Below are 15,552 nucleotides of genomic sequence, written 5' to 3'. Positions count from 1 at the left end.
TTATTTGAAAAGTTACTCAATCCAGACCCTTGTCAACATTAAGAACATGGATTTTTAATACAATCACGATGATGATCCATAATAAAATAACAATGACACAAGAAACTCTCTATCATACACACACTTTTATGTGTTGAATAAAGATTTTTAGCCGCCTAAAAGGTCATTATTTTCATCCAGTAGGAGATCTACTTTACTTCAGGAACTGGTTTGTATTGCTTGATTTCTTCTTTCACTGCTCCATAAAAAGGAGTCATGCTCTATTTTTCAAGACCATCTTTACAATGTCACATCGTTTTCACCACCGGGAGGCAGCGTTGTTCTCCCTGTTCTCAGTGGGGCTACTGCAGATGACGTCTCTTGAGGGGGTGGGCCCTGATCATGTGGCCCAGGAGCAAAGACCTGTCAACCTGCCAAACACATGTGGACAAATGGGGGTGCGTACACACCAAGCATAATAATAATGCAGTCCACTTGTGATACGATCACCCAAGAGGGATGTTAATGTACACAGAGCCTAATTCTTAAACTTACTCTAATGCTGGTAGGACCTTGAAGGATGTAGCCAACACATTTTATCAGCATATTCATGCATCATAATTAGTGTATATACAAATATACCATACTGTAACAGCCCATACAGTAGTCAAATAATATAATATGCTCTTTGTTAATGTGCTCTTTGTGATTTTGAAGCAATTCATGACGGTTTTTGTGGATATCATACATTTCTATAGGCAGCAAACTGGACTTTTATTATTTCTTCTCCCCATGGATGATTAGGTTTCCCCAAATTTTCTGATTTTACCACTGAATCCCCCTCGATCCTTTGTGTCCAATGTTAATACTTTGGTTGTGGTTTTCTTTAATAGCCTACTTAACAAAAGTGCACCACTTCCAACCAAGATAACACGTAGCCTACTCAAATAAGATATAGGCTAGTCTAAGAAAGAATAGGAAGCCTTTATTGTCATGTAACTACAACGAACAACTAGAAATGCTTCACCTTAAAGTGCACAAACAAACAGATTTCCACAGCAACAGACACAAGAAGTGATCACAAAAACATTCATTTAGGACAATCCGTCCAGGCTCTGATTATTAAATAAGGCTACATTGCACCTTTTACAAAATTAACTTAAATCACACATGGAGTAGTTGCTCTATCTGACTTAGACTTCATTTTGTTACCAATAACTGAGGGTTTAGGCATTGTTAATGAATGCTTTTTGCAAATAAAAATACTACAAATTAAAAAATAATATTTATGAAGCTAAAACACCAGGCGTATTTTTGCCACATTTTGTTTGTTTGGAAATCGCTTACCTACAAGCTTGTGCTAACACTTGTGGTCCATGTAAAACTGATATCACTTAAAATCAGCTGCAATTTCCCCAATGGACGCTAGATGTCCTCGTAAAACCGCTGTGCAGCAATGTCAGTAAGAGCTAGGACAAGCCTACATGAAATACTCCTGCTTAGTAGTATACAGCCATTTAATTCATTTCTACATGCACATAATATTATAACAGAATCTAAAAATCTTTGTGAAAAAAAGTCTTTATCTAAACTAAACGTCTTCCTCTTCAGTGTCCACACATCTAAGTCCTCATCCCAAAGACCACTCGGGGTCCAGACTTGCTGCCTCGAGGTTCTGTAGAGATTACCCAGATGGCAGGAGCTCGAGTAAAGTCCCTGTTGATGATCTTGTTCTCTTCAGCCCGGGCCATCGCTTCTAGCTCAGGTGAAGTTTCTGGGCACCAGTCTGCTATGAACTTATCTTTGGCCTCACAGTAGTTCACCACCACTTCCTCTGGCTGCTCCCCTAACAGCCAGTCTGAAGGGCAGGAAGAACAAAAAAAGAGAGATATTTATAGGAGGGAAGAAGTAGGCTACTTTCTGGCTAAGAAAAACCTACATTGCAGTAACTCACCTGAAAAGTCATGGATGAGGTCCTTGATGAGGTGGCCAATGATGGCATAAAGGACACCCAGCACAATAAAGACAGCCATGAGCAGATAGAGGACATATTTAGGCAGGTGGACAGCATCCCTTGAGGGGGGTATGTAGCTCTCAAAGAGCACTGTCCCATCTTCTTCCCTGTAGCGCACGTTCAAACTATCCACTGGTACATCCATTACTGACTGAGAGTCTGAAACTGCTGTCATACAGGGAATCCACTTAATACCTCAGTGTCATTGCTGTATTCATAGAGGGCAGCACATAACGGTCCATCTTTCTTTTCATACACTTGATTAAAAAACACAAGGAACCAATGTTCAACTAAAGCTTAGCAACCAAGAATTGAGTGAACATTTCCACAAAACAGCAAAGCAGCAGGTTACATACTCAAATTCACTGTTGTCTTTACCCTCCTGGTTAAACTCTACACACAAAATTAAGTAAGACTTCAATACAAAGTACGTCTCTTTCTCCCATAATGACACATTTTCTATTTTGTCTCCCTGAACTAACTCCCTGGCTGTCTGCGTGTAGAGATACACAGATGGAAACTAGATTAGCTGCAGCAGCTTGAAGTACTCAAGGTCAGAGCAAAGATGCTGTGAGCACAATTTCCTAATGAGAGAGAGAGAATCTGTCTGTCTGTCTGTCTGTGTGCTCATAAGCTAGCTATCAGTGTCTTCCTTGGTAGTATTCGTCGAGCTGTAGCTACCTGTTAGCTACCATGTTTCCTAGCTTGGTGTTCAAGAATGTTTTTGATAAAGTTCATACAGATACTTACAGTTCTTGTGTATTGTACTATAGATGTGATATATTTGCACTACAGGTGGTACAGCTTCTGTTTCTCTGTCTGTTGTGAGCCACACGTATTTAATAACACGGCTAAAGTATAAATAAGGTCACTCTCTCCTGACACAGCCAGCGATTAGAGAAAAGTAAGAGGGATTAATGAACACAGACAAGACACAACAGTCCGTTGTTTACTTGAAATCATTTTTAGTCTATCATCAAATCAGGGAAAATGACATGATTTGTTTTCTTCTTCTTCAGTGAGACAATGAGTGAGACATTAACAACATGTGTGACAGACTAATGGGAAATACAGATTCAGTAAACAACACCATGAGACTTTGACTGGTCTGGAAAATGTACTGAAAATGGCAGTTCATGTGTTATCCTTAAAAATATATTTCTGTCTTTTTATGGAGGAACCGGACACACTTTCATTAAAAAGTGTCAAGGTTGACACATTTTAGTTTTGTAGTCTGTGACTAAAATACAGTATTCTTGTTTGTATCTCACGTCAATGTCTTTTTTGCTACATTTGACACTTTGCAGATTGCAATGTTATTTGAATAATTGACTCTAAAGACCATGCTTGATTACATTTTTAATAAACAATCAGAGTAAGCATTTGTTTTAGTACAAACTACTATGTGGCACGCTACAGTATAGAACAACTTGTGTTCTATATAAATCCAAGTTGCGTAAGCTTATGCATCTCTACAGCAAAAAGACAACAATGATCACTGAGATTTGTGCCAACAACTTATTTGAGCTGTATTGTTGCTCTAACTCAAAGGGACATGACATAAGGGGTCAAAGGGCTGGAGACATCCTATGAGCAGTTCCATTTTTTTCTTCAGGGTAGGATGGAGAGATGGCGTTACTCAGCGGAGGAGGGATGGGTAGACAGTGGAAGGAGTCTCCAAAATGTATGCCAGGGAGCTTGCCATCCTTCTCGATCTCCATCTCTAGCCTGTCTTTCTGCATCAGCTTACTGGAAACACTCAGTCTCTGCTCTTCTTCTATTTCTGCTCTGCCTTCTTCTGACTCATCCTCCACTGGTTTGGGGCCAAGGATCCAGTCTGTGGGGAGAAATATAAAACAAGAGAAATCAAATCAAAACAACTGTTGGTGTGTTTTGAAGAGAAAATCAACTGGCTTTACAAATGAGGTGCAGTTCACTGCAGGGTGTGTAAAAGCTTTTAATATGTCTTCTGTGGCTCTGGAGGGAACTAAAGAAATGATCTTAAAGATCAGGCCCAGCTTTACTTTGGAGATTTTTATAATATTGAATGATTTGAGAAAAAAAAAGCCAGACATTTACTAGGGGAGGAAATAAAACATTCTTTTTTTCAGTTGCATTATGTGTAATGTAGGATCCTGGGTTTAGGGACTCAAATTCTTAAAATTGAAACCTCCTAACTTTGCTGAAATGCAACAGAAAATCACATTTAAGAAGGTATTTTAGTAGAAGTCAGCACTCAATTTTGGATGTTTTTTTGTATGGCATTCACCTAAACAGTACAACAAGGAAGCAGTTGGGAAAGTTGACATTTGTAACAGACAGGTTGAATGTGAAGGACAAATTTTAGGCAAAAAGTTCACCAAAAAGGAGACAAAGTAAAAAAAAAACACTGATGCAGACTTGGCCCCAGAGCTCAGTGAGGAAAAGAGACACAAAGTCACCACAAACAGAGTGCCAGAGTGAGGAGTGTGACGGGAGGGAGTGGACAACAGCCTGAATGTTACCTGCCATGTCATGCATCAGATCTTTAATAAGATGTCCCACTATGGCATATGTGGCCACTATAACCAACACCAGACCGATCAGGACGTAAACTACATTACGAGGCAGAGTTAAAGAATCTCTGGCTGGCGGTATGTAGTTCACAAAATAAGTCTCCTCTTCCCTCCTCCTGGACAGCTGGAGGAGCTGTCGATGCACAAGCATCGGCTGTTTGAGGTTCAAAAGTAGAGCTCCTCGAGAGGCATTCAGGGACACAAGTGGTGGTTGGTTCATGGTGGAGTTTTGCGGCAACTTTCTTTCATGCACTGTGAAAACTTTAAAAAGGGTAATAGAGGTGCACCAGAGACAAGGAGGGAGAATAACTGAGAATTAGACATGATGTGTTTTCTGTAGCACAGAGGAATGGCAGAAGAGCTGACAGATGGAAATGTCAAGATGGCCAAAAGAAATGAGAACATCTCCTTTGAGTGACAGTGAGTCAGAAATGTAGTTCACCAGACGACAAAAATGTGGTGCCAGAACTGTGCCACTTCTCCTAATCTTTCGTCTAGACTTAAATCCGAGCATTCCTCCTTCTAGTCTTCTGCAGAGGGGTTCCTCGGTCATATTTCCAGGGGAGCGAGGCGTGCGAGCCGGGGGAGAGGTGAATATAGGACAGACAGAGTTAATAGGATTGGTTCTGTCACAGAGTAATATCAGCTTTCCATCTGCAGGGATTAGAGATATGAGCGAGGAGAGGTGGACAGTAATACGCCAAAGAGGCTTATGGTCCTCCATGACTTCATTGCATACATATATATCTATTTATATATGAGGCATATATTAAAGTAAACGTACTCTCTCTGGGCTTTAAAGTGGCATCACTATATTATTCCATGCTTTAAATTTGTTGTAAACCCAGCAGGTCCAGTCTTCATATTCTATAACTGTCTTGTCATATAATTCACTGATATGACACTTTATTTCATGGCTTATTTCTTGCTTTATAACTGAGCAGTGATATTTAAAATATTTTTTGAGTTTTCCACCAAAACATTCCCATGGTTAGGAAACCAGTGAGCCTACATCATCAAATGTAACTTATAAAATACCAACTTAGAACTTTTAAGAATGAATGTTAGAGCATGGTTAGGGATGAAAATAAACAACTTTTATTGAATGAAGATGAAATCATTTAAAACAAATATATAATGTCTTACCCTGCAATCAAAGCTTGAAATGGATCTTCAGTTTTCTTCTTTATATTTGTCAATAAAATGTCTTCCAAAGTGGCGCGTGTTGCATACAGACGGCTCTGGAAAGAAGCATAAAAACACGGATAAGTTTAAAATCATGTAAACGAAAGGCTTACCATGTTGGCTGCTTTTACAGTATACACTGCAAACCCACCATCAGGGAATTTTCTCCACTAAAACAGTGATATAAAAAACAGTCATTGTCCTTCAAGATCTTCCTGGAGGAGCATCACGGTGTAGATTTCTTCTTTAGGATTTGATTTCTTCTTCTTGTCTTCTCTTGGAAACTTTGATGAACTGAGTAACAAGAAATTGCCACTCGAAAATGGTGAGGGCAACATTGGCAAAAATAATAAACCAAGAGACCGGGTGCAGACCGTAGTAAAAGGTATGCGTCATGTTTGGTAGAAAAAGTTAAGAAGTTTTAAGCGTACAGAGTATTAAACAAGATTGAAAATCAAGTCTTCTGGTAGAGACTATCAAATGAGATGTGGTGAAAAAGCTGTGTGAGGTCTCTGCAGCTTCAGGTTGTCTACTTTGTGTCAGCATCAAGGGGATCTTTAGTAATCCTTAGCAGGATTTAGGTTATGCATGACACTGTCACCAGCATCGGTACCTTTTAACTGAGTCAGCAGATGGCAAAGCAGTGAGGGAGTTAATTTAGCAGCATCTGTAACACCAACAGTTTCATAGACACTAAGCCTAAAAACTCCTTCAAAACATGAAGCACATAATAAAAAGAGAAGGAAACTTGTTTAAACTTTTAGAAAATGCAAAGGTTTTACCTTTAAGAATGACTCTTTTGTCTTCCACAAGCAGGATCCTTTCAGTTCAGATTTGTCTTTATAAGGTTTCAAAGTCTTCTCCAGGTGGAACAGAAAGCAGATCAACAGCAAAACAGGACTCCACAGAAAGCACTACAAGCTGAGCGGCTCTTGCACACTAGTTCTAAGCATTAATAAAGTGTATCAATTCAGTCATTCCATGTTGCCTCCCTCAGACAGGGGTCACCGCTTTCTTGGGTTTGTCCTCTGGCTCCATCAGCAACCTGAAGTAGGCATCGCTCAGCAGCAGGCTCCAATAGACGACGGTCATCGTGGTGTTGACGGTGATAATGCCGATGACTAAAGGGTGCAGCATGGTGGCAAACTGGAAGGAATCTGTGTCACCTTAAAAAAAAGTGTGTTTCCCTGCTGTAGGTGCAGGGTGGTCTGTGCTGTAAATCTGTTTGGATCACCTCTCTGTCCCCTCTGCTCATTATGTGTGGACCCCCCTCCCCTCTCTACTCTCACTGATCAACAAGTTTCTGTGGCAACAGCAGCATAATCCTCTTCAGCCGCTTTGTTGCAGAAGATAAAGTTGCATTAGAGGCCTGCTTTACAAATGTTCATCTGTGTTGTTGCATAATGCACATCTTCATTCTTTACAACATGGACTTTGTATGGATGGCATAAGCTGTAAGAAACTGTATCCTAGTGATATTTTATTCAACACGCATCCTGGCTAAGAAAAAAAAAAAAAAACATAATCTGTGCTCTGAACTTTATGTCCTTCTTCATATATAATCCACAATCTAATCAAGATCAGAGACATCAGACGCAGGAGTTCTTAATCTTACACCCAATAATGACAGATGGCTCCTTAATCGAACCCCAGGGGCCACAGGAGCCCAGACAGCACTTCAACATGTGCAACGTGACTTGATTTTATATATTTCAGTGATTAAGGACTCATCGCATGTAGCCTACCCAGAATTCATAGCACAGAGAAAATTTAAAAGAAAAAGCTAAAGTTAAAATAATGTCTTAAGGAAACAATGAAGGAAATAAACTGAACCATGACATAGTGTTCCTCCACCAGGGGGCGTTGTGTACAAGCACACGCTGAATAAACAGGTTGGATGATTGACATGTAAAGCCGAACAATATAGTCCAGTTGTCATTAAATTGTAGGAAAAATACACTTTAAGCTCTGCAAAGATAAACACGTATTAGAGACAGTCAAATGAACTGGTCTCTCTCTCTCTTTACATTTTCACTCATTGGTCTCTTGGTTTGAACTTTGACACCTACCAGAGATAGCAGACAAACCAAAGCAGCAGCAGTCTGGTTTTATTACTGATCAAAAGGCCACTGGTGACACTCCCCTTCCCTCAGTGGCAAGTGGAGAGGACACGCTTCAGCACCATGCGTGTTTAAAGGAGGAGATTTCTATCCGGACATTTCTTTCTAAAAACAGGCCAAACAGCAAAGTTTTCCACGATGAGGCCTCCGGTGGAAGTCAGTGTGTTCCTCCTCTCTCTCTTGGCTCCGGTGGTTTTGTACACTATTAACAACATCAGTGCGCTTCAGGAGTAAGTCTGCATGTTCTCTGTGGTCAATGTAACTTCGACTTTGGCTCGATGTGTGCAGGGATTGCGCAAGTTCAGCAGCTGATTGTGGTTACAGGCTCATGAAGCGGCCCACCAAGCCACCAAGTTTTTTTGTTTTTTTGAAAAGCTTCTGAAGAAAACTGACTAATTGAACTATCTTTACTTTACTAGCTAATCTGATTGCTCTGAACTGCCTTTGATAGATTTGAATGTATACTTACGAGCAATGAGATGGTCAAAGGAAGTTGGGAAGGTTTGGCCCCTTTAGGGAATGTGTAGAAAAATGTGTCTTCAGTTCATCCAAACAAAATGGAGGAGCCAACAGATTGTGGAGTTAATTAAATTGTTTCTGAGGTAGTTTATGACCTAAAATCCTTAAATTTATTTGTCTGCTGAAAAAATGAATATGAAGCTTATAATTTGGGGTTATTTTGTGTTTCTGGTTAACCTGCTGATTATTATTGTGACCTAGGTTAATCTAGTGAAGACGGGAAATGAAGGCGATTCATATCATAGTTTGCAGTGATATCTTTAAAAGCTTGTTTGGCCAGATCATCAGTTGAAAAAACAGTTTATCCATCTTTATTTAATGACAGAAGACACATAAAGCAGAAAATGTTTACATCGTACAACCTGCATCCCATTAATGTTTCACATTTTTGTTTAAAACAGAGCTTAATTATCAAAGTTGTTGCTTCAGATCAAGGTTAAAGACTTGCGGAGATAAATCCATGTAGGGAGTCTCGATGTCACACTTATTGTTTCTCTTCAGAACTCTTCCTATCCTGGGAATGGGATTGGTTGTCCTGGGATCAGTTCTTCTTCTCCTCCTCCTCGCTGTGGGACATCAAACCAAAGTGGACCCTTTATTCTATGGTACAAGCAGACAAACACACTAACATTTGCCAGTGAAAATAAAAGCGGGATGTTTTAGTTTTTGATTGTTCTTTTCTTTCTTTGCACGTGTGTACAGCATTTGCAGAGTTTTCCTTCACCTGCGTGGTGGGCCTGACTAACGCTCTGGAGCAGGACAGGTTCATCTCTGGCTTCATGGGCTTCTACTTAAAGATGGTAAGAAGACCTTTATGCTCCACATTCACACAGCAGCCATTTCCCTCTGCCAGCATGCTTCAAGTGGCCCCCAGTGTGAACGTGGCAAATTCTCTGCCTCGTTCAGAATCCAAATTACATATTCAAATTTCTCCTGCGCTGCTGTGTCTTTAGGGCGAGCCTCATCTAAGCACCGCCTATGCTGTGATGATGTCATACTGGGAAGGCATTTTTCACTACCTCCTCTTCCTCATTATCATCCGCCGCATGTTTAATGGGTAAGTGTCACCATAGAAACCTGTCTGCCGTGTTGCACAGTGAGCCTTCCACTGAAACCTTTTTATTTCCTGTCCACACAGGAAGTCATATCGTAGTCTGGGTCTCCTGTGGGCCGGCTCCTCCATCGCTCATCAGATCGTGCTCATCCCAGGAGTGGTGATTGGTGAGTGCTGCCTACATTGACACTTTGAATCATATTATCATCAGCAGTGTTTATTTAAAGAATCATGTTTTTATTTGTGTGCAGGTAAATATGGGTCAAATATTAAGCCAGCCTTCTGGAGGAACATCCCCTTCTTTGTGGCTCCTTTCTGGGCGGCCTCGGTGCTCTTCAGCCGACCCAGAGAGATGCCAATCATCCCAGCAGATAAGGTCAGTTTCAGCTCTTAAGACATAAAAAATATTATCTGTATCTATAGAATAGTGGAACCCAACCACTTTCCTTTCTTTTTAAGATTGTTCCATCCTCAACATTCAGTATTTGCAGATGGGTTAACCATACAGTCTTTACAGAAAACAGAATGTTTCAAACACGCCCAGAAGTTTCCTAATCCTGTTTAGGAAACAATCCTGCAACTTTTAAAACTCCTCCTGTAACCCCTTGTTGGGGTCTGGACCCTCAGGTTAGGAACCTCTGGAGGAAGATAATAACTGATTTGTTTAAAACTAGTTAAATTATGATCTTACAAAATGACTGATAATGTCATTCTTCTACTGAAACTGATATTAGCATGTCTTTGTACATTTGTCTTGATCCAAATCTCAAATAAATTATAATAGCACGTCCGAACTAATCACTATTTTGTTCAGTAAATAGAAGACTGGTATAGATCATAGAAGCCTTGAGAGTGTTTTTATTGCTCTCTTAAGTGGCCTTCTAGTTTTCTGTAGATAAACGCATTCAACAGTGATAACGACAAGAATGGCTGTGAAAGAGATGTTTCCAAACCAACCCAACATGCTTCTTTGAAAAATGTCTGTAACAGCAAAGACAACATAACAGATTTCTTTGTGCTGTAAACTCCACTGGACATTATGAATAATACATATGAAACAGATAGATACACTGTACACAATTATTTAGAGGAATGAAGGTCAAATATGCATTAAAGAGCTTATTTTCCTTGTTGGTATTTTTTTTTTTTAAATGTGCAAGAATTAACACTGTGTCCACTGTCCAGGCCTAAATGACCTTTTGAAGTTATTAAAAGAAAAGCCCACTTCTGTCTTGACTAGATTTTAGCTGAGCAGAGAAAAAGTCTTCTGCGTCGACCTGTTGACCTGCTTTTGTCACTGCTGTCACTCGGAGCGATGGCCTTCACTGTTTTCCGAGGCTTTGTGAGTAAAACTATTACCTGAATGAACTCCCTGATCAATGAGGTCACAACAAAAAATACTACAACGCACTCCTCCTGCTCTTCTCCAGGTGGTGCTGGACTGTCCTCTGGATGCCTGCTTCACCTACATCTACCAGTACGAGCCCTACCTCAAAGACCCTGTGGGCTTTCCAAGAGTTATGGTGAGTTAATGGTAGTATGGAAAATGACAAAGCAACACACTGGGTTAAATCAAATGTTCTGTTTATTGTTGACATGTTTTGCACCATCCTGCAGATGCTGGCATATTTGTTTTATGCTCTACCCCTGCTGATTGCCTTCTTCTACGGACTGAGAACACCTGGATGCAGCTGGATGTTGGACTGGACCATCTTCTTTGCGGGGGCCATGGCTCAGGTAATTTTTCTGTTTTATTTGTCCTAGAGAAAGCGAGAAACAGCATAAATCTGACTTCCTTCTCCTGTTTTCCCAGACTCAGTGGTGCCATATCGGTGCATCTCTGCACTCCCGCACTCCCTTCACATACCGAGTCCCAGCTGATAAGTGGTGGCCTGTTATCACCCTCAACGTGCTGCTGGCTGCTGTGCCCATTCTGCTCGCCGTGCGCTGCCATACCATCCCTGCTTTTTTCATGAAACCCGTTCCCAAAGGACAGACCGACAAGGAGAAGAAGAAAAACTAGACCACACACCATGGTGCAGAGGAGTGTGGAGGAATACTTCACGCAGTGACAGGGCTAATGTTTGCTGGGGACCCTTGGTTGGCCTACAAACTGCATTAAAGACCCAATTTTTCGTCCCAGAGGAAATCTGAAAGTGTTGCTTCCTGAGTCAACTGTTGAAAATCAGTCACCTCGCTCAGCTGCGCTCCCTGCATGGACTATTGCACTCTGATAAGAAGGCTGTCGATGGAGGTGAGGACTGTGACTCATGCAGACAGCCAATTGGTTTCTTCCCAAACTGAGACTATTGACCTTGAAACTACTGTACATGTCAGTCATGTTTATAGATATTTAAGTGCACAAATCCTCACTGAAACTCCACAGCTTTAAACATTATGTTTTGTCTGACCAGCGGTTCAAAACCTGAATTATATTCAATATGTAACTTAAAAACTGAAGAAAAAATGTTAACTATCCTCACTTTGAAGAGGGTGAAGCAGAGATTTTTTGATGTTTTGTTTTTTGTAAAATAAAAACATACGAAGCATTAAAAGTTATTTTCTTGCATCATTTATAGTCACGTTTTTTTTCTTCATCTGTTTAGTGTCTCAGTCAATAATGGATGCTGTAATTAATTCACAAAAGGAGCGGCCTACTTGTTGAATAGAACTATCTTTTCACGTATCAATATGATCCCATTGTCGGTGATGTCACCGGGCGCTTTGTGCAGTGAACTGCTGCCCCAGTCAACTTTGCTGTCAACCTGATAAGAGGTGAACTCTTGTCGGTGAGCTGTCACAACCAACAGTGCAAAGGATCACATGACGCAGCCGTCAGCTGGCCGTGACTCAAAGCGTTTTTGTGTAGGGTGCCTTAGTGTCACTTTCACATAAAGAAACAAAACTGTCTTTATCAGGCTTCACATGAGGTAAATACACAAAATAAATAAACAAACAAGAAAAGCAGCTGAAAATATGAAGTAGACCTAACTTACACAATCTACAATATTTAACTAGCAAGCAGTCTATATTCAATATGGAGTATGATGAAGCCTACACTTATTTGACCTACCCCTAATCTGCTTTTCATGCAGTACATTCACATCATAAGTAAAACTATATTGCCTCTATAAGAGACACAGGTTTACTTTGAGCTAATTGCTAACAATTGAATGCTAACATGCTTTTTTTAATAGCAGGTTTACAGTGTTATGCTAACTCTCCGGTAGTTTTCCAGAAAAAGTTAAAGTTTCTATTTAAAGGTTTAACTAAGGAGTGCCATTATTGCGTTGTTGCTCTGCACATCAGTATGACAATAAAGCTTCTTATTCATTAAAGCTGACCATGTGATGCAAAAAAAAAGATGATTGGCCTAAGTCTGTAGGTGTGATCTTATGTCAACACCAATGTCTCTCAATGAAACGTAATGATGATCGCTCTGATCGTTTTTGAGATTGAGTATTTAAGAATCAACCATCAGACCAGTGTTAGAAACTGAAAAAAGTTGTTATTTTGCATACAGTATATAAAAAGAGCAGTCAGAAACATTGTTTATTTTTTGACTTTATTAAGAATGGAATACAACAGCAGGACAAAAAGTCATAAGAACACCAAAAAAGTGGATGAACGATCGAATATCAAAGAGACCAAAGGACAAAAAATATCGACATTCTACCCATCCTGTAAGTTTAGCCGTGCAAAGATCGAAAGAATTTCACAAATCAGATACAATCAATTGGTTTCTTTAGTCTTGTAAATCCCACCCACACTGTCCATATCACTACGACATATTCATTAGTTTCGAGTGCTTATGGGGATATGGGAGGGTCTGTTTCATTGGACAAGGTCCAGCTATCAATCAGCCAATAACAAACACGACAATATTTACAATGCAGAGATTAGAGGCAATCAAAGGGTTAATTTGTTTTTTTATTAAGATTTGAACTTTAATACTTGTGTAGAAAAAAGATGCTCTATCCGCTCTTTGACGTATAAGTAAAAAAAGAAAGCATATTCACTAGCAGATTTATAATAAATAGTAACATAACACCATGACATAGCAGGTATTAGAAAAAAGCATGTCAGTAGAATAAAAGAGACGAGCTATTCAGACACTCTATGGGAAAGTAACAGCTACAGTACACTTAGAAAAAGCTCAGGGTTACAGGGACTGAATGCTATCTTGCTTCAAATACATCTGTGCTTTGTAAACGGAAAACTAGGGTGAGAGTCATTTTTCATGTAGCACAGGCAAACCCCTTAGAAAAAAAGGATGTGACTCAGCACTTTTCTAAGTTTTTCTCTTACACGCGCACACACACACACACACACACACACACACACACACACACACACACACACACACACACACACACACACACACACACACACACACACACACACACACACACACACACACACACACACACACACACACACACACAAACACACACACACACGCTGCTGTCTGTGTGTGTGTGTGAGGGACTGAGGGGGGGGAGGGTTTTAGTTCATAGACAGGAGGAGGATTCACTGAAGGGAGATGTTAGGTAGGTATTAGTAACTGTTAGTGAGATAGTATTAGTGTTCGCATGGACCTTGGTTAGAGGAAGCTGGGTCAAAACGAAGCGTCAAAAAACACCCAAACGAGGGGGGCAGAGATAAACCGTGTGTTAAGAGTGAGAAAACCTTTTCATGAGGAAGGGTAAAGCTATAGAGAGCAGGGGTGAGAAGCGTGATTTTGATGAACTACTGTCTGTCTTTATGGGCCATGTTCAGCACCTAAGCATGGCAGATGTGTTATTATTTGGTTCAGTAGTAGCTCTGTGCGTCCAACCGGGCCTTGTGTCCCTCTCCGCCGTGTCTCCGGTGGCCGCGGTGCTCATGGTGCTGATTGTGGTGGTGGCGTCTGTACCGGTGAGACCGACGGGCTTTAAAGAAGAGAATAAGAAGTTGTATTTTCATGATGTACTGTAATAGATGGTCTTTCCAAATAACGTCTGGTTATGTGTCTTCAGTTCTCCATAACATGCTCATTCTGTTATATTTGGAGTATTGTATGAGTATGGAGTATGTACCAAATTATATTCAGGGGACTAGGAAAGCTAACTCTAAAAAAGGATAATTTACAAGATTAGGACTAAAGAATAATAAAATATCCTAATAAATGTGAGACATAATGATTAAAGGTCCTGGAAGAGCAGCAATAAAGGGTTATCAGAGAAGTCAAATATGTTTTAAAATGAATTCCAAAACAATTTAAATGTTCAACAATAAAACATGAATGTGTTCATCCCTTTAAAATCTCGAAAAAATTAGAGCAGGTTTTTAATATTCTTCACCTCGCCACACATACTATGGGATCAAAGAAGACATTCAGCACTCACACTTTGTACAGATGATTCTTGGTCTCTCCCAGCTCCCGTCAGCCCGGCAGCGAGCGGTGGGGATGTGGCGCTGGAAGAAGCCTTCGGAACATTGATAGCGAACCACTGCATGGATGTCATAGTGTGACCTCCGCCGACCTATCAGATGGGCGTTCTCCACGGCGGGTGGGGTCCCACACAACACTGGAGACGGAAAGAATGAGATATCAAAAATCTGCTAAGTACTGCAGGTACAGGTTGGTCTGATTTAGATGGTGCCAAACGTTTATTTCTACCTTGTCTTAAATTCCACTCATTATGCATCTGTTAGGCACACATACTTAAGTATAGAAAGTATTAGATGCATTTTCATATTATCGAAACACAATATCAGTGGTTTGTTTGGCCTCTAGATGGCAGTCTTGTGTATGTGAGTGATGAGCAGAGCTGATGTGAGGCCAGGAGGAGGTAATGGGTCTCTGCAGCAGACATGAAGTAGAGCCGAACCACAAAACCAAGTAACCACAGCCACACACAAAACCACTCTTAACACACTTAATGCCTCCCTCCCTTTTCTTCTGCAGCTTTCCTTTGCTTTATATGCATCCTACCGTACATAAGATCTTAATGCTTACTTTCAGATCGGTTGATTCGGGGACCAGAGGAGCGTATGTAATAGGAGTGCAGGGCATAAATGGCTCAGAGGAATTTCCTTCCAATCATATTTGTTGTGAACAAGGTAGTAAAAGGTAATAACTGC

At 40.4% G+C, this 15,552-nt stretch overlaps 3 protein-coding genes across 7 annotated transcripts in view; 1 reads left to right on the top strand and 2 right to left on the bottom strand.

Moving 5' to 3' along the window:
* Nucleotides 1-162: 162 nt before the first annotated feature.
* Nucleotides 163-7,839, bottom strand: LOC136179059 (small integral membrane protein 44). Of its 5 annotated transcripts, XM_065953963.1 has the most exons (5): nucleotides 6,516-7,839; nucleotides 5,695-5,789; nucleotides 4,502-4,809; nucleotides 1,934-3,830; nucleotides 163-1,837 (listed from the first exon to the last, which is right to left on the bottom strand). In XM_065953963.1, exons 4-5 carry the CDS (start codon nucleotides 2,166-2,168, stop codon nucleotides 1,602-1,604), a joined length of 471 nt encoding a protein of 156 aa, XP_065810035.1. In that variant the 5' UTR covers nucleotides 2,169-3,830; nucleotides 4,502-4,809; nucleotides 5,695-5,789; nucleotides 6,516-7,839; the 3' UTR covers nucleotides 163-1,601. The 5 variants fall into 5 exon arrangements, with proteins under 5 accessions (XP_065810035.1, XP_065810033.1, XP_065810034.1 ...); XM_065953961.1 differs by lacking the exon at nucleotides 4,502-4,809; XM_065953962.1 differs by lacking the exons at nucleotides 4,502-4,809; nucleotides 6,516-7,839 and adding an exon at nucleotides 5,885-6,406.
* A 34-nt stretch (nucleotides 7,840-7,873) lies between these two features.
* On the top strand, nucleotides 7,874-11,998 carry tm6sf2a (transmembrane 6 superfamily member 2a). Its single transcript, XM_020633991.3, has 10 exons — nucleotides 7,874-8,083; nucleotides 8,874-8,977; nucleotides 9,075-9,172; nucleotides 9,326-9,429; nucleotides 9,511-9,593; nucleotides 9,678-9,802; nucleotides 10,667-10,768; nucleotides 10,857-10,949; nucleotides 11,044-11,163; nucleotides 11,240-11,998. Exons 1-10 carry the CDS (start codon nucleotides 7,992-7,994, stop codon nucleotides 11,447-11,449), a joined length of 1,131 nt encoding a protein of 376 aa, XP_020489647.2. The 5' UTR covers nucleotides 7,874-7,991; the 3' UTR covers nucleotides 11,450-11,998.
* Nucleotides 11,999-13,778: 1,780 nt separating this feature from the next.
* Nucleotides 13,779-15,552, bottom strand: part of LOC109984037 (neurocan core protein) — a 45,120-nt gene continuing 43,346 nt past the window's right edge. The window contains exons 19-20 of the mRNA XM_020634025.3: nucleotides 14,814-14,996; nucleotides 13,779-14,357 (exon numbers count right to left, since the gene is read on the bottom strand). Of these exons, the coding sequence (XP_020489681.2) occupies nucleotides 14,239-14,357; nucleotides 14,814-14,996 (302 nt within the window). The 3' untranslated portion in view covers nucleotides 13,779-14,238. The remainder of the gene's footprint in view (nucleotides 14,358-14,813; nucleotides 14,997-15,552) is intronic.

This window comes from Labrus bergylta, chromosome 4 (assembly GCF_963930695.1).
Source record: "Labrus bergylta chromosome 4, fLabBer1.1, whole genome shotgun sequence".
Lineage (NCBI taxonomy): Eukaryota > Metazoa > Chordata > Actinopteri > Labriformes > Labridae > Labrus > Labrus bergylta.
This window is presented reverse-complemented; position numbering and strand designations above follow the sequence as displayed.